Source organism: Achroia grisella, unplaced genomic scaffold (genome assembly GCF_030625045.1).
Source record: "Achroia grisella isolate CSIRO2021 unplaced genomic scaffold, CSIRO_AGI_Agris_v1 utg2786, whole genome shotgun sequence".
In the NCBI taxonomy this organism is placed as follows: domain Eukaryota; kingdom Metazoa; phylum Arthropoda; class Insecta; order Lepidoptera; family Pyralidae; genus Achroia; species Achroia grisella.
The window spans coordinates 273,445-300,366 of NW_026712766.1; the positions used below are offsets into that span (position 1 = coordinate 273,445).

Below are 26,922 nucleotides of genomic sequence, written 5' to 3' on the forward strand. Positions count from 1 at the left end.
TTTTTTATGCAACGATGATGGTAAACAAGGATACGGCCCGTCTGATGGTTAACGGTTACTGAAACTGACGTGCTCAGAGCTAACCCGTGCTCGGGGCCCGCCAGGTCAGTCACTTATACTACGACAGTCTAACTAGCATACGGCGTAACTGATGGACTACGGTTATTCACTAAACGATTACTTAAATAACGAGCGTGCATGACAATATTGACGACCTCGGTGGTCTGGCGGTCAAGCACACCGCTTTACGACCGATGGTCGCGGGTTCGATTCCTCGCACGGCACAAACATTTGTATCCATGAGTATGATTGTTTGTATCGGTCTGGGTGTTTTCTATGTATAATATGTATGTATTTACAAAAAAAAAAAATCTATGTATATGTATCAGTTATCTAGTACCCATAACACAAGCTCTAGCTAGCTTAATTTGGGTCTAGATGGCGCTGTGTGAATTGTCCTGAGATTATTATATTATTATTATATTATATTATAATAGTTGTTCATGCACGGGATTTTAATTTAATGTTAGACAGACACCTATATAAATATACATAAACTGGTTTAAAAAAAAAAAAAAATCAATTGAATTTCTTGCCAGTTCTTCTCAACAGGATCTATATATTGAACAGGACGGTACGGAAAAATTATGATATACAAAAAAATTAAGTTCATAAGCGGCTAAAATATACTACACTAGCCGTGCCCGCGACATCGTCCGCGTGTTATACCTTCTCCAAACAACGAAAACTTTCATAATCTCACCCAAAAAAGGCAATTAAAAAGAAAGATTTTCCAGACAAATTTCAATCCCGTTTAGGTTAAAATTTTACCCCCTTAAGAGTAACATTTTTACAAAATTTGAATGTCATATTTATTAGTATTTATTCAACAGCCTCAAAAACAAATTTCAAGTTTCTAGCTTCAAAAATGACGATTCTTCCATACAACCTTTCATCCCCCTTTACAACCCCTTACAACCCTTTTTCGCATTAAAAGTAGCCTATGTCCTTTCTCAGGGTCTAGACTATCTGTGTACCAAATTTCGTTTAAATCGCTTCCATAGTTTTCACGTAAAAGCGTGACAACTACGGAAGACAGACAGACAGACAGACAGAGTTGCTTTATAATATTACTAAGGATGAATAAATGATTTCTGAAGTTGAATTTGCTGTAACTGGTCACACACGCATTTTCCCGGTTTTATTTTAAGTCTGACGTATAGTAACCCTGGTTATGCTGGAATTATCACACATAGATGCAGATAAAGGAGTCCAAACATAGATTACATGTTACTATGTTCAATTGATTATTCATTGCGGCAATATCCACACAATTATAGAATATTTGCACTATGAACGATACCGTGTCAGTAGACGTTGATATAACCATAGTGCAGTTACTGTACGGGCATTAGTTATCACTTACCATCATGTGAGTAGACTTTTTTTTCTTTCTTTCCACATACATAAGTCAGTCCTCTTATTATGTTAATTGTTGCGGGTAAATGATACGATGTTGTTGGTCGAGACGATGTATATTACAGATGATAATAAACTGACAATATGTACATAGAAATAATGATCTTATATACTAAATAACAATAGGAAAATGTAAGGTGGGGTGACACAGTTTGGACACAGCAGTGCTTAGTAGACAATATTGAATTTGTCTTACTAGACATTATTAAATGCAATTATTATTTTGATGTATCTAGGTAACTGTGTCCCACAGGTATTCCTCCTTTGAGAGAAAAAAAAAAATATCTATAGAATAGGATTATATTTTTCTTTTACATTTCAATTTGACTTAAATTATTTAAGTCAATCATGTGAGTACTTAGATTGTTAGCCAATCCACTCATTCATCATTTAAAAGCCCCGCTCTTGTCGGTGGAGCTCTTGCCACTTTCCAGGATCCTCCGTCATGCTTTATCAGAGGTTGCCAAACTTTTTTGTGTCTCAGACCCCTTGCCATATTTCTCGGTTTTGGGTAGACCCCCCATTCTTACTTGGTATTGATTTTTTGTAAATTTCTAACTATAGTATAGTAAAGTAAAAACAATAAGATGACCGCTCTCGTAGACCCCTTGCAGTTTGTCATAGACCCCTGAGGATCGATATAGAGCCCTTTGGCAATCATTGCTTTATATGTTAATACGACACGACTCCAATTTTGTCTTTAATTTGCTGTGTGTTTCTGTGTGTTTTATTTCATTTTTGCATTCTCTTACACCGATGCATATACATCGCTGTAAGATGCCCTAATGGTCACTAACCATATCCTTGAAGTAAAAATATTCATTTCTACATCAGGCGGGCCGTTAGCTTCGGAAAGCAAGCAATAGAAAATCATTTATTCATACAAACTTACATTGAAGCACTTTTGAATAGTCTTTTGATAAATTCCACCCTTCACGAGTATGACGGATGAGGCTCGACCATATTTTTAAGGAAGATAAAATATATAAAAAGATAAGGAAGTGTGTGAAAATATATAACGCGAGCGAAGCCGACGGATTGCTGAAAAAGCATGTTATGACGTTGGCATAGCTATTATAAATTTAATAAAATTATGTTTTCAACTCAGGAAGAAACTGATAGAAGGCTCCAGAGGTATCCTTCAAGGCACGTCAGCGTTATTGCTCTGTTTCGACGAGTCCGAAGTGAGGAAGATAGTTAAGGAATGCAAGAAGGTGAGCTCCCAAGTGTTGTTAAGTTAGTAGAGCATGTACTATGCAGCTAATTCTTATCACATGTATTTAGATTTTATTTTATTTTAGGCCATAAAAAATTAGTATATTTGATTCAGTTTTAAGGCAGAAAAAGGGATGGATGGACTGTGTGAAAGATGATATGGTAAGAAAGGAAGTAAATAACGCGATGACTGCGAACAGGGATGAATGGAAGAGAAAAACATATTACGACGACCACAAATAAATGGGATAAGGAAGAAGCAACGATGAATTGATTTACTTTTAACAAAAGCAATTTATCTGTAACATACAATATAGTTGAGTAACATAGTTTTTTTTTATAATTATTTAGTGGTATGGTTTATTTGTTTTTTGCAAATAAATCGAAACACGCGTATCTTTATCTGCTTTAACTTTCTTTGTTTTTGCAACATTTTAATTGCTGTTCGGCTCCTATTGATGGCGTGATGTTCTAGGGTATAATATTCCTCGAGAAATGGGTTATGTAATACTAAAATAATTTTCAAAATCGGTTCAGTAAGTCCTGAGATTATCCCTTACAACCTAACAAACTTTACTCGTGACTTCCTATCGATATATTTATTTTGTTTGTAACCTGGTTGGTCGAAACCAAATATTACATTTTAAGTAAAGTACATTAGTGAAAATCGCACCCAAATTGATTAAACCGATTCTGAAATTATCAGCATGCTTGTGCGGGCATACAGACATACATTCTTTTATATTATTGTAAAGTTTGATTAAAATCCATTCATTAATTTTTGAGAGAGTAACAATCACCCATCCAACCATTTATCCACACACAAACTTTCATCTTTATAATATTAGATGTTTTAGCTGCAGCAATAAAAAAGTTAAGTTCAAGACAAAGTTCAGAGAACTGAATAATGTGTGTCTGATTACAGGTCTTGGACTACCTGGGCGTTGCGGAGGTGATCGACACGATGGAGGACCTGGTGCAGTTCCTCAGGGACATCTCGCCGGCACTGTCCCGCGCCGCCAGGGAGGTGAGCCTCTCTTAAAGACTATACTTCTCAATTTACCTTCCATTCTGGACCAGGAAATTGATAATGTAACTCTGAAGGTATATATGAATTGGTGATAAAAATTACGAATTGCAGTTACTTGTACAGTTCGCTACTCGGTAACAAGTCCCTGAGAGGACAATAAATATAATACATATAAATAAATAACAACCCTGGACAATTAACAGAGCGCCATCTAGTCCCACGGTAAGCAGATCTTGTATTATGGGTACTTGACAACTGATATAAATACTTAATTTTTATTATGTTATACATACATAATATATATAGAATACACCCAGACTGATACAATCATACTCATGAATAGAAATGTTTGCACCGTGCGAGGAATCAAACCCGCAATCATTGGAAGTAGAGCGGTGTACTATACCACCGAGACTGTCAAACGCCAGAGGCCGCAAGACAACCTCGTTATAAACTATGGGGATAGCAAAAAATCTGGTTTCTTATTGATGGTATATAAATAAGAAGGGTTCCCAAGGAATTACAAACTACAAATTTCCAGTATTGGTATTTCCGAACCGATACGATACTGAAACCTTAAAGAAAAGAGCTTATTCCTTCTTAAAAAGCCGACAACACACTTGAAATTTCATTCGTTTTGCTGGTGCTCATGGGCGGTAATCACTGACCATCAGCCGCATACTCATTTGTCCCCTAAACTATGTAAAACAAATACAATGGATGAAAAATTACTAATTTGGTGCGTGATTAAGGTGGCGGCCCGTGCATCCGAGCTGACGCATCCTCCGCATGCAGAGACCCTCACGCGCTGCCTCGACAGCGTCAAGCAACTAGCGCCCGTCCTCATCTGCTCCATGAAGATATACATACACATACTTACCGAAGGTCAGTGCAGCCTCCCTTACTCCACCAACTTTACGGTTTATGAAAAGTAGACAGTGTACTTATGAAAGTTTTTACTATTAGAGGCTTCAATAAAGAGTTAGAATTGTTTATTCAGATAGCACTCTTTTGAAAGACGTAATTTTCCACTAACCCTACCATATCTGGTTAGCTAGCTAATAAGAACTCAGTAGACAAGAAAGAATCCGCAGAAGAGCCAGAGTGACCGACATAGCTAGAAGAATTGCAAAACTGAAGTGGCAATGGGCAGGGCACATAACTCGTAGGACGTATGGTCGTTGGGGCAGTAAAGTCCTCGAGTGGCGACCACGAACTGGAAGACGCAGCGTGGGAAGGCCTCCAGCAAGGTGGACCGACGATCTGGTCAAGATCGCTGGAAGGCATTGGATGCGAGCAGCGCAGGACTGATCGTCGTGGAGATCTTTGGTGGAGGCCTTTGAACAGCAGTGGACGTCTTCCAGGCTGAGATGATGATGATGATGATGAGACAAAGCAATTTAAGTCTATACAATAATTATAATATCAATATTGTCTAATTATAATCATTACATAGTATAAAACAAAGTCGCTGTCGCTGTCTGTCCGTCCCTTTGTATGCTTAAATCTTTAAAACTACGCAACGGATTTTGAAGCGGTTTTTTTAATAGATAGAGTGATTCAAGAGGAAGGTTTATATGTATAATACATGTATATCCGTGCGAAGCCGGGGTGCGTAGCTAGTTATTGTTTAATAATGACCTGCCATTACAGGTGGAAAGGGCATAGACGAGGCAGCTGAAAACAGAAATTATCTGGCGCAGAGGATGGCAGATGAAATACATGAAATTATACGGTGTGTACACTTTTTTTATATTATATCTTAAATGTATACATTAATATCACGATTGTAGTGGCAAATTTTTTTTTTATACTACTATGGTGGCAAACAAGCATACGGCCCATCTGATGGTAAATGGTTACCGTAGCCTATGGACGCCTGAAGCACCAGGGGTGCCCCGTGCGCGTTGTTGACCCTTAAAAAACCTTAATATACCCTTCTTGAAAAACCCCATGCTGTAAATGCGTGAGAAAACCTCGGCAGGAAGTTCATTCCACAATCTAAGATCTAAGTGTACGCGGGAGGAAGCTCCTTTGAAACCGCACTGTCCGAGACCACTTAGATTCCAGCATGTGGGAATAAATTCTCTGTCGATGGCGAGCGGTGCGATGGTGAAAGGTGGCCGTAGGCATCATGTCGAACATTTCCTCAGAACACAGTCCGTTGTATAATCGGTAGAACACACAAAGCGAAGCGAAGCCTCGCCTCAAACTAAGTGTCTCAATACCGCCAGAGAGATTGGGATCATCGACAATTCTCATAGCACGTCTCTGAACCGAGTCAAAAAGACCGAGCTGGTATCCAGGTGCTCCTGCCCAAAGATGAGAGCAGTACTCTATGTGCGGCTGAAATTGAGACTTATATAAGAGGAGTCTCTGGTCCGCAGTGAAGTACCGCTTCGTTCTATTGAGCACATCGAGTTTTTTGGACGTCAGCTTAACCTTTCCTTTGAGGTGTCTACGGAACTCAACTGTGCTAGAGATGTCGATACCGAGAATTCCAATACTCTTAGAGATGGTAACGGACGTGATACATGGAACGGATGGAATAGATATTTGATGTTGGAAGAGTAAATTTATTTGGATGTTCTTGGTATAACTTGTTTTTTTGTCGTGCACAGGGTACTGCAGCTGACGTCGTACGTGGAGGACGGTGGCGAGCGAGACAACATCGCGGTACTGAAGGCGCTGCAGGCGCACATACACAACAAGATGCCCGCCGCGTACGAGTTCCTAGCAGTAAGTCTTACTCTCTCACTCTCACACCACGACGTCCTACTCACGCAACAAGTTACGGGTGAATATTCTTTTCAAATGGTTCTTTATCGATTGGATGTCCGGTTCCCATATTCCTCCAAAATTAGGTATGTAAGCAGGAATAAAATGATTGTGACTTTCTCCTTCAAGCGATTTATGACTTGATCTTTAAAATTTAATTGTATTTCAGTCGTAAGCTGGTTGTAATTCTTTATTTGCCCGATTTTTTTTTTTTAATTTAATTGTGATACTAAATTATTGTTGTTGTGGGTACTGGTTTAATGTGGGGCTTCTGTGACAGGATCCGGACGCGCTGCGGAACAGCAGCGGGGAGCGCGCGCTGCGGTCGGTGCTGACGGGCGGGCAGCGCGCCGCCGACCACCTGGAGCGCGCGCCGGCCGACCGCGTGCGGGCCGCCGTGCGGTACGTACACACACACACACACACACACACACACACACACACACACACACACAGCGCGCGCTGCGGTCGGTGCTGACGGGCGGGCAGCGCGCCGCCGACCACCTGGAGCGCGCGCCGGCCGACCGCGTGCGGGCCGCCGTGCGGTACGTACACACACACACACACACACACACACACACACACACACACGCGCGCGCTGCGGTCGGTGCTGACGGGCGGGCAGCGCGCCGCCGACCACCTGGAGCGCGCGCCGGCCGACCGCGTGCGGGCCGCCGTGCGGTACGTACACACACACACACACACACACACACACACACACACACAGCGCGCGCTGCGGTCGGTGCTGACGGGCGGGCAGCGCGCCGCCGACCACCTGGAGCGCGCGCCGGCCGACCGCGTGCGGGCCGCCGTGCGGTACGTACACAGACACACACACACACACACACACACACACACACACACAGCGCGCGCTGCGGTCGGTGCTGACGGGCGGGCAGCGCGCCGCCGACCACCTGGAGCGCGCGCCGGCCGACCGCGTGCGGGCCGCCGTGCGGTACGTACACACACACACACACACACACACACACACACACACACACACACACACACAGCGCGCGCTGCGGTGCACCCGCGCACACACACACACACACACACACACACACACACACAGCGCGCGCGCGGTCGGTGCTGACGGGCGGGCGCGCGCCGCCGACCACCTGGAGCGCGCGCCGGCCGACCGCGTGCGGGCCGCCGTGCGGTACGTACACACACACACACACACACACACACACACACACACACACACACACACACACACACAGACACACACACACACACACACACACACACACACACACACACACACACACAGCGCGCGCTGCGGTCGGTGCTGACGGGCGGGCAGCGCGCCGCCGACCACCTGGAGCGCGCGCCGGCCGACCGCGTGCGGGCCGCCGTGCGGTACGTACACAGACACACACACACACACACACACACACACACACACACACAGCGCGCGCTGCGGTCCACACAGCGCGCCGCCGGCCACAGCCGCGCCGGCCACACACACACACGGTACACACACACACACACACACACACACACACACACACACACACACACAGCGCGCGCTGCGGTCGGTGCTGACGGGCGGGGCGCGCCGCCGACCACCTGGAGCGCGCGCGGGGCGAGCGCGTGCGGGCCGCCGTGCGGTACGTACACACACACACACACACACACACACACACACACACACACACACACACACACACACAGACACACACACACACACACACACACACACACACACACACAGCGCGCGCTGCGGTCGATGCTGATGGGCGGGCAGCGCGCCGCCACCATGGAGCGCGCGCCGGCCGACCGCGTGCGGGCCTCGCGTGCGGTACACACACACACACACACACACACACACACACACACACACAGCGCGCGCTGCGGTCGGTGCTGACGGGCGGGCAGCGCGCCGCCGGATATAGCGCGCGCGCCGGCCATCCGTCCCGTGCATGTTACACACACACACACACACACACACACACAGCGCGCGCTGCGGTCGGTGCACCGCAGCCCTGCGGGCGCTCCACCCGCCGCCCAGACTGTTCTCGTACCACGGTACGTACACACACACACACACACACACACACACACACACACAGCGCCCCCCGCACCCCGCACAACAGCACCTCGCCCACGCAGCGCCCTGATACACACACACACACACACACACACACACACACACACACAGCCACACGACAGCGCGAGCGCCTCGCGGGAGAGGGCCGCGCGCCCCCCCGTCGCACCCGCCCACACACACAGACACACACACACACACACACACACACACACACACACACACACACACACACACACACACGGGCCCGCGCTGTGTCGCGGCTGCGTGCTGCCGCCCACGCGGCGCCGCCGGCTGCGTACGTACACAGACACACACACACACACACACACACACACACACACACACACACACACACACACACACACACACACACACACACACACAGCGTGACTGAGTCTCACTCAGACACTCAGTCAGATACACAGACACACACACACACACACACACACACACACACACACACAGCGCGCTGCGGTCGGTGCTGACGGGCGGGCAGCGCGCCGGATGTATTAACCCGTTGCGAACGTTTTGACACACACACACACACACACACACACACACACACACACACACACACACACACAGCGCGCGCTGCGGTCGATGCTGATGGTACGTACACCCAGCATGACTGACAGCAACGGACGCTCGCAATAAGTAAATTGTTCTGACTGACCTGCTTTGGTCCTTCGAGCCGGATATAACTTCATCCATCCCTCATGTTATCTCCGTATATAAAAGAATTAACCTACACTTTGCTATCACCCTCTAACATGTTTTGGTCCTTCGAGCCGGATATGCCTTTATCAATCCTTCATATTATGTCCGTGTATAAATATCATCTTATCACCTATACCTTTTAAGGATAAGTTTTATACCGGATGTTATTAAGTACATTTTTTTTATTTTCAGATCTGGCGGCATAAATGCTGACTATTTGTGTGATGAGAGACAGATGGGACACGGCAGAGAAACCAAGGTTTGGACATCTCATTGTCTTACGAATTATATACTGGTATGACCGAGATAGACTTTGTAAAAAAGCAGTACTTGTGCCATTCCAATTTCATAAAAAAAAGAATATGTGTTTGGGAAACTACTCTGCTACCAAAATGTTAGGGAAAACGGTAGGTCACGTACCTGTATGGTTCTGCGGATTTCTTGGGCTTCAGGGTCTCGAAGATATCTTCGCTAGCTTTCACACACTTTCACAGTAGATTTAGTAGTAGGTACAGTTCTAATTTATTTTAATTCACAACACAATGCGCGCGCGCGTCAAGGCTGCCGTACAGTCCGTTTGTTACTCGTTAGGGAGGGGAAGGGAACGCGCGGGAACAGAAAACTAACGGACTCTAATATAATATAATATCTGTGCTTACGATGATATAGGGTAGATTTTGAACAATATCATTAGGCCCAGTTTAAAATATATTAAAGACTAACTGTACCCGCGACTTCGTCTGCGTGGAATTTAACTTTATATTTCTAAAATAAAAGTAGCCTGGGTACTCAGGCTACTTTTATTACATCAGATTAGCCATTCAGTCAGAGATTAACCGGAACAAACAGACAGACAGACAAAAATTGTAAAGTTCTGTTATTGTGGTGTATGTACCTTATTTATATTCATATGCATGTAGTAAAAAACGGTTATTTCAATATTACAATTCAGACTCTTCAATTTTATTTATATATATAGATATGAAGTGTCTCTGCTCGTTTTTTAAGTGGAAATAGTGATGATTATTTTTTTCTAAGATTATTTGTTATAATTATAATGTTGGTAGGCTCAGAACTTGGCGTCGGATCTACGGAAGCAACTGAACGAAGTGGATTCAATTGTGAACGAGGGCGTGAAACTGGCGGAGAAGCAGGGAGGCAAGACCATGCAGGCCAGGTCGGTATAAATATTTTAGGTAACTATAGTTATTTATATTATATTATATATTACTAGCTACTCGCAAGTTCAAGAAACTTAAAGACTGTATAAGTAGAAACTTACGCAATAAAAATAAGTTAATTTTACCTAAATGCCGTCTACACAAAGTTAGTAATTCATGCGTAATATTCTAATATTGCGTAATTTTTTTCTTTCTTTCTTTTTTCTATAAGAAACTGCCAGAATCTACGCTAAATCTGACAGAGGCAATTCAAACTTTATATTAAACAAATGTTATGTAAAAAAGCCTATTATAGGATAGATGAATTTATAGATGATAGCAATATATAGCAAGAATAAGTTTATTTGCGGACAACGTTATAATTTATTTTTCATACTGCTTTCTTGATATATGATAGCGTAGCGGCTTTTGTATTGATTGCCGCATGCATCCTCATGTAAAGTGCGAATACTGTAACTACCATATAGTAATTTTAAGTAGCTGTGACGTGGTCGAGTGGAATGAGTAGTCATGCTCACTAAAATGTCCAGACATGTGGCGGCGTGGTGGGCCGGGTCATTGGGCTCCCTAAAATATGGTCGAGCGCAGTGATGGCTGGCTCATACGTCATACTCGTGAACGAGTGCTGCTTGTAGGGACTGGTCTGCTCTTATCACTACGACTGATTTAATCTTATTGTGTTTTTATATTTGAGCCTAAATGAATTAGTGCTTGTTGGTAGTTCGTATTCAAACGTTTCGACTTGTAAAATGTGAACTTACAAGGATTGTTTAAAAGAGCAACACACAAGTTTCTTGCTTATTTTTCTTGGGATGAGACAGACATCTTTCCGAATAAGCAGTAAATAAAAAAAAAACTATTCAAAGGTGCTTAAATTAAGTTTATTTGAATAAATGATGTTCTATTCTATTCTATTCTATACCTCACTAGCGTAGCGGGTCTTATTTCTTACGGATGCCTTCATTGTAAGGACTCTCTACTTTTATGCATATAAGATTTTATCGGTGTTTTTTTTTAAAAAGGTTAATTATTTTAGAATTGATACATCACAAAAAATAAATTTTTTCTTTGTTTATATTTTTTTTAGTACAATAAAAGATATAATTTAAATCGACATTTATTCGATTAATATAATCTGTAATGTTAAATGTTACCTTCTAAAGAAGTAAGAACCTAAAACTAAAAACCTTAAAAATAAAATAACTAAGATATATTATTAAAAGGGGTCCCTTTAGGCAACGTTCCGAAGATACTGGCAGCGTTCCCTCTTTGAATGGCTAGACTAATTCTTTATCCGAGGTAGCTGCCAGCTCTTCGGTCTAAATATCTATTTTAAATATATGTATGATTTATATAAAATAAAAGATATAATTTATTTTCAGACAACTCAGGTCTATATTGTTAGTATAAATATAACCCGTAATCGTAGTTTTAGTATATGTTTATTTTATCTTTTACTCACTAAACGATTACTTGAATGATGAGCGTGCATGGCAATAGTTTTCATGTTCAGGATTTTCATTTAATGTTAGACATAGACACCTATATAAATACCTATGCATTGTAAATCAACTGGATTAAAAAAAAAGTAATTCAATTGAGTTTCTTGCCAGTTCTTCTCAATTGGATCTATATACCGAACTGGACGGTAGGGAAAAAAATATAATGTAAAAACTTGACGTTCATTAGCGGCTAAAATGTCCTACATGAATAAATTATTTTTTTAATTTGAATTTGAATCTCTCATTCCATCTGCTAGAGTTCATCGTCCGTCGCAGTAGGTATATGATTATGCTTTATTTTATTTATTTATTTATTTATTTATTTAGAGATGATATCCTTGTAAGAGATCTTATTGTGTACGCCTATGAAATTATTTCATTCTATCCCAATCATATAGTATAAAAACTAATGAGCATGCTAGAGAATGCGTACTATTCTCAACTATCCTGAATATTGTGTTAGTGTATCTTATTTTTTTTTTATTTGGACAATTCACACAGCTCCTGAAGGCCCTCTAGACCCAAGTTAAGCTAGCTAAAGCTTGTGTTATGGGTACTGGTCGCGGGTTAGTATCCTCGCACGGCACAAACATTTGTATTCATGAGTATGATTTTTTGTATCGGTCTGGGTGATTTCTATGTATAATATGTATGTATTTACGAAAAATAAAAAAATATCTATGTAGTTGTATCAGTTATTTAGTACCCATAACACAAGCTTTAGCTAGCTTAACTTGGGTCTAGATGGCGCTGTGTGAATTATCCTGAGATTATTATTATTATTATTAAGCATATGGTACAATAAAATTGTTTTGTTCTGGGATTCGAAAAGTGTGGGATAAAGTTGAAACTTCGTTATCATAGCTATCTTTATTGTTATTAGATAATTGCTATGGAAACGTGTGTTTTATCATCGGTCTCCTATGACAGGTGTCTGTACAATATAGACGGCCAGTCGCTGGTACATATCTCACTGGAAGGATAACGATAAGCATGAGTATGTAGACTGTGGTCCTTCGAGCCGGGCAGGCGCCAGTATCGTAATGATTGGTTTGGTTGGTGGCAGGCTGGAGGCGGCGCACGCGTGGGTGGTGAACCCGGGGGCGGAGCCGGGCGTGCGGGCCGCCGCGCAGCGAGCCATCACCAGCATCGTCGCGCAGGGGCAGCGGGTTCGAATGTTTTACATTTACACTTCTATTACTACTACACTATCTAACATATTCACATTACAACTACTATTTAACAGTAGGTTATTTACATTAAAAATATCTTTATTCATGTAGATTTATTACATACTCTTATGATATGTCAAATCTACCGTCAGTTCGGAGTGTTTTCTAGCTAAGAAGGATTGATAAGAAACAGTCCTCTTATTGTGTTTACATATGTGATAGATTTTTTAAGGGAAAATGAGATTTATCTTTAAATTTAATTAGAGAGAATGTAACGAGTGATCAGTATGTGCTATTGCGTTTTTGTCAAAAGCAAAAGAAATAATGAAATTCTTTATACATTACACGGTATTTATTGAATCAAATCGCCATCGGTGCCGTTTATAAGATGTGTGGTGTAACCTGTGCGTGGTCTCCAGATCGCGGACGGTCTGCAGGGCCGTGAGAAGGCGGAGATCCTGCAGCTGTGCGGCGACGTGCAGCGCGAGGCCGACGTCCTCGCAGACCTCTGCAGCAGCGGACGAGCAGACTCAGACCAGGCCCGCGCCACGGCCAGGTACCACACTCATCTCATGCATCTCATGACACACTCTACCATAGGTTCCTTTAAAATGACGGCCTCGGTGGGTCACCGGTCTAGCGGTTTGCCATACCGCTTTACCTACGATGACCGCGGGTTCGATTCCTCGCACGGTGTAAACGTTTGTATTCATATGGCCACTTCACTACACTATCATCATTCATGTATGGCCACTTGATTGACACGTATTATATACCCTTATAATACATGTCAATCAAGTGCCCAAAGTTGTGTCAAAACGCTAGTATGTAAAGTGCGGTATGATATCACAGACGTCTGACGGAGAAGCTGCACGAGCTGAAGCGAGCCATGGAGCGCGCGGTGGTGAACCGCGTGGTGGAGGACTTCATCGACGTCGCCGCGCCGCTCAGGCACTTCACGGAGGCTGTGGAGGCGCCGGAAGGTACGTACACACATACACACACACACAGGGTACATGGACGTGGATGGAAAGGAGTGAGGCACCAGAAGGTACCCTCCTACAGTCACCGAGGACAAACACACACACACACACACACACACATAGGGTACATGGACGTGGATGGATCCTTATCCATCCACGTCCGTTATCAGGGTGAGGCCCCAGAAGGTACCCTCCTACAGTCACCAAGGGCAAACACACACACACACGTAGGGTACATGGACGTGGATGGATAAGGGTGAGGCCTCAGAAGGTACCCTCCTACAGTCACCGAGGACAAACGCACACACATAGGGTACATGGACGTGGATGGAAAGGGGTGAGGCCTCAGAAGGTACCTTCCTACAGTCACCGAGGACAAACACACACAGGGTACATGGACGTGGATGGAAAGGGGTGAGGCCTCAGAAGGTACCTTCCTACAGTCACCGAGGACAAACGCACACACATAGGGTACATGGACGTGGATGGAAAGGGGTGAGGCCTCAGAAGGTACCTTCCTACAGTCACCGAGGACAAACGCACACACATAGGGTACATGGACGTGGATGGATGGAAGGAGATGAGACGAATGAAAGGAGGTGGATGAATTGTGTTGCAATGCGTGAATGTGGATGAATGGAAAGGGATGAGCTTCTGAGGGCTGGAGGTAGACCTGTTTTACGAATCCTCCAGAAGCTATTCAACTCCGTCATCCTCGAGGGCAGAACGCCTCAGGCATGGCAAAGGGGTGTGGTGGTTCTGTTCTTCAAGAAGGGAGACAAATCGCTTCTGAAGAATTTCAGACCCGTAATACTGCTTAGCCATGTTTATAAGTTGTTTTCGAGAGTCATCACGAATCATCTCGCGCGCGGACCGACGATCTGGTTAAGATCGCTAGAAGGCATTGTATGCGATCAGCGCAGGACCGATCGTCGTGGAGATCGTTGGGGGAGGCATATGTCTAGCAGTGGACGTCTTCCGGGCTGCGATGATGATGATGATGATGACAATTTTTGTCTGTCAGTCTCTCTGTTTCTTCCGGCTACTCTCTGAAAAGGCTGGACCGATTTTGATGGGACTTTTATTGTAAACGAAAGTAAAGCAATCTAAACCAAAACTTAGAGTAGTCAGTAGAGGTATGAAATAATATGAGTTGGGTGTGGCGATGCGCAGGTACACCTGGTCGGGACGCGAACTTCCAAGAGAAGGCTGCGGCGCTGCAGGCCTTCAGTGCTCGGGCGGCGGCCGCGGGGGGCATGGTGGCCGCACGCAGCGCCAGCAACAAGCGGCTCGCGGACCAGCTGCTGCACGTCGCCGCACAGGTACACACACACACAGACACACACACACACAGACAGACACACACACACAGACAGACACACACGCGGGGGGCATGGTGGCCGCACGCAGCGCCAGCAACAAGCGGCTCGCGGACCAGCTGCTGCACGTCGCCGCACAGGTACACACACACAGACACACAGACACAGACAGACACACAGACAGACACACACGCGGGGGGCATGGTGGCCGCACGCAGCGCCAGCAACAAGCGGCTCGCGGACCAGCTGCTGCACGTCGCCGCACAGGTACACACACACACAGACACACACACACAGACAGACACACAGACAGACGACGGCAACAAGTGCGCTTGTTGCCGCTAACCGAGGGTCTCTATCTCTAATCGTAATTAAAAAGTACTTAATGCCATATGAAATTATTGAAATACCATTAGGTATATATTTTGTCACCATCTTTTATTCTTGGTATACCACACATACCTACTTACTCCAATTGTCACATGCAATTTCATCTCATAATGTATTTAACTATCAATAAAAATCGGTGTTGTAGTAGCATTCAACCCAGACGGTTTTTAGCGTCAATTAATCATTATCAGGGAAATGTGAGCCTATCCCCCCCCCTTCTACCCTTCCCCCACCCCCTCTACCCTTCCCCCACCCCCTCTACCCCCGCCCCCACACACATTCTTTGGTCCTTCGCCGCCGGATCGTTATGAGGTGAAATTGCATGTATATGCAATTGAGTCAGCTCAGTTGCCCATATACAAATTGGTATAAATGGATAAATCGTTTATTTCTCAATAATGCTACATTCGCATTGCTATTTCTATTTATTTCAACCTAAATCTATTAATTTGCTTATATCTTCGCAGGTAGAAAAGCTGTCGCCACAGCTGATCTCTGCTGGAAAAATTCGCTTCCTCTATCCAGAGAGTAAGGTAAGAATTAACATATAACTATATAAATATTAATAAAAAAATGAATCATCAAATTAATGTTTATGCTATATATATCTATATCTATAGATACGATACGATACTTAATAGCTTAAGCACGTATGCCGTTGCTCCATTCCTTAATTCCCTAAAGTAATGACGTGAGCGTAAGATCTGTAGTGACCTCGTGGGGGGCGCCCCCGGACACACATTCTTTGGTCCTTCGCCGCCGGATCGTTACTGCGAGCACGTGAAATTGCGACCAGGCACTATACTTCGTGCGCACTGCTGGTACGTATCAGCGCCACACTACACTATACACACACTACCACGACGCGCGAAATGTGTATTTCTCAATAATGCTACATTGCGCACTGCTATTTCGTATTATTTCCACACTACACTACATTAATTACACACTATATCGTGCGCTGTGTGACCAGGCGCTCGACCCACTCGACTTCGTGCGCACTGCTGGAAACGTATCAGTCCTCTATCCAGAGACTACACTACACTACACATATAACTATATAAATGTGTGATAAAAAAATGAATCATCAAATTAATGTTTATGCTATATATATCTCGCCACACTACACTACACTACACACTATGCCGACGCGCGATTCCTGTGTGACCATGACGCTCGACCCGCTCGACTGTACACTGCCGGTACGTGTAGGTAGTCACTTCGCCACACTGCGCAACACTACACTACACACTACGAGCACGTGACCTGTGCGACCAGGCACTCGACCCACTCGACTTCGTGCGCACTGCTGGTACGTATCAGTCCTCGCCACACTACACTACACTACACTACACTACACTACACTACACACTATACCAAGTCGCAAGACCTGTGCGACCAGGCACTCGACCCGCTCGACTTCGTGCGCACTGCCGGTACGTATTAGTCCTTGTCACACTACACTACACTACACTACACTACACACTACCACGGCGCGCGACCAGTGTGACCAGGCGCTCGACTTTATGCGCACTGCCGGTACGGGCAGTCTATCTCACACTACACTACACTACATTACACACTATACAACGCCTTGTACTTGTAAATTTAGTTATATGCTCATAGTTAATTATTTTGACAGGTGAACTAATGCAGAAACATACGTACTTGTGTGAAGACGCTATACGTAACAACGACTCACAGAAAATGGTGGACAACACGTCCGCTATCGCTAGGTATGTTGCATTATATATGTTTAGTATTGATAGTATATATATATATATACCAGATCTGTGTTGTACCTATAATTTATTTGAATTTTACACTAATTTAACACAATAGGATGATTGTAGTTGATGATTAATCTAGTAAACAACTCATTTTCTAGAAATAATGATAAGGTACTTTGAAAATTCCCTTCCCAAATTTCACTAAAATGTGGGGAGTGGGTCGGATTGATTGAAATATTTGTGTAATTTAGTTTGTATCGCTCTTATATAGTAAAAATTACTTTTTCTTTTATTTCTTGTGAATACTAATTTGAAGTTAGGTACTATCTGTATGACGTTTGCGGTTTCGATACTCAGTGGTCATATTTCTTCTCGTAAGAATGATTAAAGTAGAACATGCGTATATCATACGATGAATAATGTATGGGGCGGGCGCAGGCTCGCGAACCGCGTGCTGCTGGTGGGCGGCGCGGAGCGCGACAACACCGAGGACGCGGAGTTCGCGCGCGAGCTGGCGGCCGCGCACCAGCGGCTGCAGGCCGCCATCCCCCCCGCGGTGCACGCCGCCAAGGGGGTCGCCCTCGGGGACACCGCGCGCGGGCCCGCCTGGCGCGCCGCCAACGCTGAGGTAACGAGCCGGCGGCCGCGCACCAGCGGCTGCAGGCCGCCATCCCCCCCGCGGTGCACGCCGCCAAGGGGGTCGCCCTCGGGGACACCGCGCGCGGGCCCGCCTGGCGCGCCGCCAACGCTGAGGTAACGAGCCGGCGGCCGCGCACCAGCGGCTGCAGGCCGCCATCCCCCCCGCGGTGCACGCCGCCAAGGGGGTCGCCCTCGGGGACACCGCGCGCGGGCCCGCCTGGCGCGCCGCCAACGCTGAGGTAACGAGCCGGCGGCCGCGCACCAGCGGCTGCAGGCCGCCATCCCCCCCGCGGGCGCGCCGCCCACCGCGCGCGGGCCCGCCTGGCGCGCCGCCAACGCTGAGGTAACGAGCCGGCGGCCGCGCACCAGCGACCAGCGGCCAGTCTACGGAATGGGGACTCATAGTACTGCTCGTTCATGTATATAGGCCATCGTTATCGTTTACTTCGAGTACTTTGAAAAACCTTGAAGCCTTTAAGGTTCAAATGACACCAATATTTGTCACATTAATAGATACAGAATTACGAAACCACCGTACAAGAATACCGTAATGAGACAACACAGTGTCCAGACTACGATACTAGAGTATCGTACGTCAGTTCAGTTGTCGCATCACTCATTCGATCCCAATCTATCAGAAACGCAAACTGTGAGCGGGCGGGGCGTGCTGTAGTACTACAATCGTGTCCCGCAGATCATGAAGGCCACGGGCCAGGTGGAGAGCGCGCTGAGCGGGCCGGCGCCCCCCGCGCCCCCCGCGCTGCCGGCCGCGCTGCAGGCGCTGCACGTGTCCGGGCAGCCCGCGCCGCCCCGCCCGCCGCCCCCCGCGCACCCCGCCGCGCCCGCCGCCGCGCCCCCGCGCCCGCCGCCGCCCGCCGACACCGACGACGAGGGCGAGGATATCTTCCGCCGCCAGCCGCACCCCAGCCAGCCCATACTGGTGAGTATTCTATTTTTAAAATGCATATATGTACGTTTTAAAAATAATTGTTGTTAAATTGTTATCCATTGATCGTGAAACACGTCAACGTTTAAAAATGGAATACTTATTATCTTCGTCCTAAAAACAGGCATCTGTGGTTTAAGTCATCCGGCTCGAAGGACCAATGTTCGGATTGTGCCGAACATTTCTCCTTCGTTATAAAAATAGAACATGAATTTGAATTTATTATACTATGTATTTTATTATGTATCAAACATATACATGCGAAAAGCGAAACATACATATTTAAAACTTTGACTAATTTTAGTATTCTTTTAATATTGAGTGCAAACGTATCTATTTCTATCATTAAATAAAAATACCGTGCATGAAAGAAAAAAAGAAAAGAAAGAAAGTAAATAGTTTATTTGGTACATAAACAACTATTGCCATGCACGTTTGTCATTCAAGTAATAATTTAGTGAGCAATAAGACTTATTGACTTTTTCTAAACGATACTTAAAAACAGCAAGTTTGTCTTTAAATCTAGTATTAATGTTAAACTCACCAACAGTAGGTGTGCGGCGGTAACTGTGTGTGTGTATGTCAGGTGGCGGCTCACAACCTGCACAAGGCGGTGCGCGAGTGGTCGTCGAAGGACAACGAGATCATCGCGGCCGCCAAGCGGATGGCCATCCTCATGGCACGACTTTCGGAGCTCGTGCGATCAGACTCCAAAGGTGACGTCACCATCACACCCACCACACTCATCACACCACACTTCCACTCTACAGCAGTAGACTTCAATAGCTGCCTTTACATGTACGCTCTTTTACGCAGAATAGATAGACGATGTAATGTTATAGAAAAAAGGTGCCTTTACACGTACGCTCTTTAAGAGGGAAATATATACACAATAGCTGCCTTTACACGTACGCTCTTTAAGAGGGAAATATATACACAATAGCTGCCTTTACACGTACGCTCTTTAAGAGGGACATATATAGACAATAGCTGCCTTTACACGTACGCTCTTTAAGAGGGAAATATATACACAATAGCTGCCTTTACACGTACGCTCTTTAAGAGGGACATATATAGACAATAGCTGCCTTTACACGTACGCTCTTTAAGAGGGACATATATAGACAATAGCTGCCTTTACACGTACGCTCTTTAAGAGGGAAATATATAGACAATAGCTGCCTTTACACGTACGCTCTTTAAGAGGGACATATATAGACAATAGCTGCCTTTACACGTGCGCTCTTTAAGAGGGAAATATATACACAATAGCTGCCTTTACACGTACGCTCTTTACAATGTACAATTATTGAGAAACTTTTAATTGGTCGAATATTATTCTTCTATTTGATTTCAAAATCTGTGTTTATATTATTCATTGTATGTAAGACAATATTTGTGCTATTCAAATTACAACATATAAATTTTGACACAATCTTTAAAACATACTGAGCCACTGACAGACTTACATAAATAATTTCTACAATATATTTCGTGTAGCCTTTGATATATCTTGTCAATTTTTCTCATTGTTCTGAATAACGATAGATTTGACGTATCATTTGTAAACCTACATGAATAAAGATTGCTAATTTTTATTTCTATAAACATTTTCTTGTCAATTTTTCTCCTCTCGAAATCATTCCGAACTGGCGATAGATTTGATATATCATAAGAGTCTAATAGACCTACATGAATAAATATATTTTGAATTTGAAATTGAAATTTGAAACATATAGAGAAAGAATACGAGCCGAGTTCTTTGTCAGTTCTTCTCCTCTCGAAATCATTTCGAACTGACGGTAGATTTGACATATCATAAGAGTCTGTAATAGACCTACATGAATAAAGATATTTTGAATTTGAAATTGAAATTTGAAACATATAGAGAAATAATACCAGCGGAGATCTTTGTCAGTTCTTCTCATCTCGAAATCATTCCGAACTGACGGTAGATTTGACATATCATAAGAGTCTGTAATAGACCTACATGAATAAAGATATTTTGAATTTGAATTTGAAGATGGCTGCGAACAGGGAGGAATGAAAGAGAAAAACATATTACGCCGACCACAAATTGAATTGATGATGTTGTGTTAAGTTAATATATACTGTATTGTGTAATATATAAGTACTATATTTGCATTAAATGTAAACTGTGTCGCTACTCATATATGTTGTGTATTCATTGTATATATCTGTGCATTGCTAACTGGATGTAGAGGTCGCTATGAACTTGAGCGGTAAGTAGCTTCTGTGTATGCCAAATCATTTGTTGTTATATATGTAACGTATGTACATATACATAGAGTGCACATTCGTTTGGAGGTGCAAGTCTTCTATAATGGACGAACTCGGTGGTGTAGTGGTTTAGCACATCGCCTTACTTTTAAAGGTCGCGGGTTCGATTCCTCGCACGGTACAAACATTTGTATTCATGATTATGATTGTTTGTGTTAAATTGATTAGACTTAAAATGAGGAGAGAGCAATAAGCTTAATAAATAATATATGTGAGTATTAAAAAGTGCTTATATTAAGTTTATTTGAATAAAGATTATTTCTATTTGTAGTGCTTTTGAGTAGTCATAAGGATTCTAAATCGGAAGAATTCATCAGAAATAATCTTTATTCAAATAAACTTGTGTGTTGCTCTTTTTAGTATAATGTTTTTTTTTATATAATCATTAGGAATGCAGATAATCACAAGAAGATTGAGCACTCATTATTAGTGTAATCAGATGTGTGTTGTCAGTGCTATTGATTTAAATGTTTTTCTATAATAAAATTATTATCGTTAACGAATTCGATAATCAATTTTATAGAAGCTTTTTTGCAAACGAAGTGTTTTATATGAGATTTAATCTTTTTCAGGCAGATTTATAATATTGTATTTTGTTGTAAAACAAATTTTTTCTAGTTAAAACATTATAAAATCAGTTTGTTATTCTTCAATTTTATAGTGCAATCACTAACTCTTTTGAAAGGAAGTATTTTATATGACATTTAAATGTTTTCTCAGGCAGATTTATAACAGACGCTGGTAAAAATACCAGATTTGAAAAATTTGAAATCTAATGCCTGATTACATAAGTAGATGATATACATACAAAGAATTTGTCCGACATGTTTAGCCTAGATGGCATACAATATATTTAAATGCTACAATAAAATATTAAATTTAAATGTTAAACAATAATAAAAAAGACTGATGTCATAATAATACAAAAACAAACTATACGACTATAAATGGTGCGAATTCATAAGACTTCTTCAACTTTAACGGATTCATCTGAGATATCAAATAATAATATTGGTTATTATTTGCCATTGCAGGCAGCAAGCGTGAGCTGATAGCGACGGCGAAGGCCATCGCTGAAGCTTCCGAGGAGGTGACCAGGCTCGCCAAGAAACTGGCGCTCGAGTGCACCGACAAGAGGATCAGAACGGTAAATATACTGTTTTTTTTATGGATGACTAGCTATACCCGCGACTTTGTCCGTGTGTTATACAATCTTTCTTACATAGTATTTATCTTAATCTAATAGAATTACTTGACTTTTTGTCCAGCATAGACCTCCCCTAGAGATCGCCATCGAATGCGATTCTGTGCTCTTTTCCACGTATGTCCCGCAATTTTTTTTATTGCCGTCTTCCCATCTACGACGCTGTCTCCCTTTCCGGCTCTTATATTGTCTCGGGTTATAGTGACCTTGACCAAATATAGAAAAATATTTAATATTCTAACCCAAAAAAGGCAATAAAAAAAAGTATCCTCGTTATAGTTAAAAAAAAAATTATTTTCCATACAAAATTTTACAAACTTAGTCATATTTATTTATATTTAATTAATTAATGAACAGCAACACAAAAACCTAAAAATAAATTTCAAGATTCTAATTTTAAAAGTGACGATACTTCTATAGAACCCTTCATCTCCCCTTTCAACCCCTTACAACCCTTTATTCGCATTAAAAAGTAGGCTATATCCTTTGTCAGAGTCTAGACTATCTGTGTAGCAAATTTCATTTAAATCGGTTCAGTATTTATGACGTGAAAGCGAGACAGACAGACAGAGTTACTTTCGCATTTATAATATTAGTACAGATAATGGAATGGCCGTCGGGGCAATAAAGTCCCCGAGTGGCGACCGCGGACCGTCAGACGCAGTGTGGGAAGGCCTCCAGCAACGTGGCCGACGATCTGGTCAAAATCGCTGGAAGGCATTGGATGCGAGCAGCGCAGGACCGATCGTCGTGGAGATCTTTGGGGGAGGCCTATGTCCAGCAGTGGACGTCTTCCGGGCTGAGATGATGATGATGATGATGATGAATGGGATGGTATATCCGTCTATGCAAATGGTTTACTCTGATGGGATAGTAATGGAAGATGATAAGATGAGCAAGAGGTCAGGTCAGTTAGCCCATCGTGACAAATTCACCAGGAATTACCACAATGGTTTCCAAGGGGAACCGCATAGAGGTCAAACTGACATAGTACATTTCTAAACATAAGATCATCAGTCCACATCAGTCACCGTCCCCTTTCCCCCCTTAATATTGTTGTTATATATGTAACGTATGTACATATACATAGAGTGCACATTCCTCAGTAATACGCCTTCTATAATGGACGGTCTCGGTGGTCTAGCAGGTTAGCACACTGCCTTATATCAGATGATCACGGGTTCGATTTCTCGCACGGTACAAACAATTGTATTTCTGAACATAATTGTTTGTATCGGTTTATTACGAGTAATTTGTATTATTAGGTGTTTTTTTTTTTTTGTGGATGATAATGGAATGGTGCACCCGCCTGCGCTAACGGTTTACGCTGGCGGGGCACCAGTGGAGGATGATAAGATGAGCATGAGGTCAGGTCAGTTAGCCCATCGTGACAATTCACCGGGAATTTATCACGATGGTTTCCAGGGGGAACCGCGTGGAGGTCGACCTGACATGGTACATTGCTACCAATGGGGTCAACAATCCACATTACTAACAATACCCTCCCCTCGTATCATTAGGTGTTCATGTATGTATTTATATCAGTTGTATACCCACAACACAAGCTCTGCTTACTGCGGGAAGATGGCGCTGTGTGAATTGTCCAGGGTTATTTATGTATTATATCAGTTGTCTAGTACCCATAACACAAGCTCTGCTTACCGTGGGACTAGATGGCGCTGTGTCAATTGTCCAGGGTTATTTATTTATTTATATGAGTTGTCTAGTACCCATAACACAAGATCTTTACCAGTGGACTAGATGGCGCTGTGTGAATTGTCCGTAGGATTATTTATTTATTTATATCAGTTGTCTAGTACCCATAACACAACCTCTGCTTGACTATTCAAAAGATGGCGCTGTGTGAATTATATAAGGTTATGTAATTTTACCAGTGTTCAGTAATTCGTAGTTCATGAGTGTATATGTTAATTAAATATAATATATTCAATATTTATTTAAAAGGGCAACACACAAGTTTCATGCTTATTCTTCTTGTGATGAATCTGCATTCCGAATAAGCGGTAGAATAAAAAAACTTGACTATTCAAAAGTGCTTATAGTTATATAAAGTTTATTTGAATAAAGATTATTTCTATTCATTTTAGTTTATTAAAAAAAAATATATACAAGGTACATTATTCACCCTCGAGGACATAGCTGAAGATCAGTGTTTTGTTCCTTGAAAAATTTTAAATACATAGCACTATTATCTGATTACACTAATAATGAGTGCGTAGCGATTTCTATGTTGATTGTCGTATGCCTCTTACTTGTTACACTGTAATTATTTATATAAAAAAAAAACATCTATTGAAAAGAGCAACACACAAGTTTCTTGCTCATTCTTCTTGTGATGAATCTGCATTCCGAATGAGTGGTAGAATAAAAATATGACTATTCAAAAGTGCTTGTAATGAGTTTATTTGAATAAAGATTATTTCTATTTCTATTTCTATTATCTATTTCTGAGTGATTCTCCACACTGAGCTATGTACCAATTTTGTATTGCTGTAGCACACCCATGCAGGTTTACCCTTATTGAATTGTTATATTTAGGTACTTGTCATTTGATGTTATAATTAAGCCTATATGTGTGTACTAAGATACAAATAAAAACTACTATCTATCTATTTCTATTTCTATTTCTACAGAACCTGTTGCAAGTGTGCGAGCGCATCCCCACCATCGGCACTCAGCTCAAGATACTGTCCACCGTCAAAGCCACTATGCTCGGCGCACAAGGTATGTCACTAGTCTATAAGATGGTAAACAGCACTACAAATTACATTAAAATACTCTATCATATGATGAACTAGCTGTACTGGCTTTCAAGACCATACGACTACTATACAAGATTAGCTGTATCCGCGACTTCGTCCGTCTGGAATTTAACTTTAATTTTCTATAATAAAACTAGCTTAAGTTACTCCTTATTACATCAGCTACCTGTCAATAAAAGTCCCGTCAAAATCGGTAAAGCCATTTCAGAGATTAGAACAAACAGACAGACATACAGACAAAAATTGTAAAAAATGTCATTTTGGCGTCATTATGCCTTATTTATATTCATATGCATGTAGTAAAAAGCGGTTATTACAATATTACAAACAGACACTCCAATTTTATTTATATGTATAGATAATAAATGACGTAATAAAGAGAGACGTTTGTCTGTGTATACATATATTATTATAGCTATATTTCGTACAGAAATGTATATAGCTAACATTAATCGCTTCAACTACAGTTCTGCTTTTTATTGTTGAAATCAGTGGTTCTCAAACTTTTTAGTTGTCGTAGACCCCTTGCCATTTTTCGGTTTTGTATGTTCTTACTTACTATTGAGTTTTTGTAAATTTCTAACTGTAGTAAAGTTTATTGTTAAAACATAAAGTAAAAACAGGATGACCACTGTCGCAGGCCCCTTGCAGTTTGTCATAGACCCCTGGGGGTCGATATAAACCACTTTGGGAATCACTGCTTTAAAATATCTGCTTTCTTCCATTTATTATCTTTACGTGGTATAACAAAATCCGACTACTCGCTTATATCTTTTAAATAACGTAACGGATTTTAATGATGTTTTCAGCAATATATAGAGTGGTACAAGTACAAGTTGTATGTTGTATCATAAAAAAATAGAGACTAAAAAGATTTGTCTAAAAAATAAAAAATTTAGGGGTGGATTACCCCTAACATTTAGAGGGATGAAATATAGATGTTGGCCGATTCTCAGACCTACTCAATACGCTCACAAAATTTCATGAGAATCGGTCAAGCCGTTTCGGAGTATGGGAACGAAAACTGTGACAAGAGAATTATATATATAAGATATGCATATTGGTAAATTTAACTGTGCCACTGTTAGGCAAATTGTAACATATCGGCTGGAGGCTCCTTTATTTAAAAAAAAACCCAAATGCATAAAAAATACATTTGTTTCAAAACCGGGATGGATCGCTAATCATTACATAGTATAAAACAAAATCGCTGTCGCTGTCTGTCCGTCCCGTCCGTCAGTTTACCCGTGATCATGGCGGTTGAAACACGACCGAAATATAAGAACTCAATAAAGAGAATTTGGTAAGATCTTGTGATTTTTCTTAATTGTACGTACAAATAATGACTGCGTCAAAATAACAGTATAAAATAATTGAGCCGAGCGAACTTAGAAATCAGATTTGGACACTTTATTACAATATTTTGTAGGAAATAATTTGACGTTCATAATCAGCTAAAATGTCCTACATGATAAATGATTTTTTTAAATTTGAATTTGT

The 26,922-nt window shown here is 42.4% G+C and overlaps 1 protein-coding gene across 1 annotated transcript in view; it reads left to right on the top strand.

Moving 5' to 3' along the window:
- LOC131843106 (vinculin) overlaps positions 1-26,922 on the top strand; it is a 67,781-nt gene that overhangs the window by 35,046 nt on the left and 5,813 nt on the right. Inside the window, exons 4-23 of the mRNA XM_059191703.1 lie at positions 2,588-2,693; positions 3,620-3,721; positions 4,477-4,609; positions 5,378-5,459; positions 6,346-6,463; positions 6,783-6,904; positions 9,465-9,531; positions 10,340-10,449; positions 13,022-13,124; positions 13,547-13,683; positions 13,980-14,110; positions 15,284-15,432; positions 16,287-16,352; positions 17,032-17,131; positions 17,462-17,555; positions 17,988-18,177; positions 18,883-19,128; positions 19,721-19,850; positions 22,470-22,582; positions 25,294-25,384. Of these exons, the coding sequence (XP_059047686.1) occupies positions 2,588-2,693; positions 3,620-3,721; positions 4,477-4,609; positions 5,378-5,459; positions 6,346-6,463; positions 6,783-6,904; positions 9,465-9,531; positions 10,340-10,449; positions 13,022-13,124; positions 13,547-13,683; positions 13,980-14,110; positions 15,284-15,432; positions 16,287-16,352; positions 17,032-17,131; positions 17,462-17,555; positions 17,988-18,177; positions 18,883-19,128; positions 19,721-19,850; positions 22,470-22,582; positions 25,294-25,384 (2,390 nt within the window). The remainder of the gene's footprint in view (positions 1-2,587; positions 2,694-3,619; positions 3,722-4,476; positions 4,610-5,377; positions 5,460-6,345; positions 6,464-6,782; positions 6,905-9,464; positions 9,532-10,339; positions 10,450-13,021; positions 13,125-13,546; positions 13,684-13,979; positions 14,111-15,283; positions 15,433-16,286; positions 16,353-17,031; positions 17,132-17,461; positions 17,556-17,987; positions 18,178-18,882; positions 19,129-19,720; positions 19,851-22,469; positions 22,583-25,293; positions 25,385-26,922) is intronic.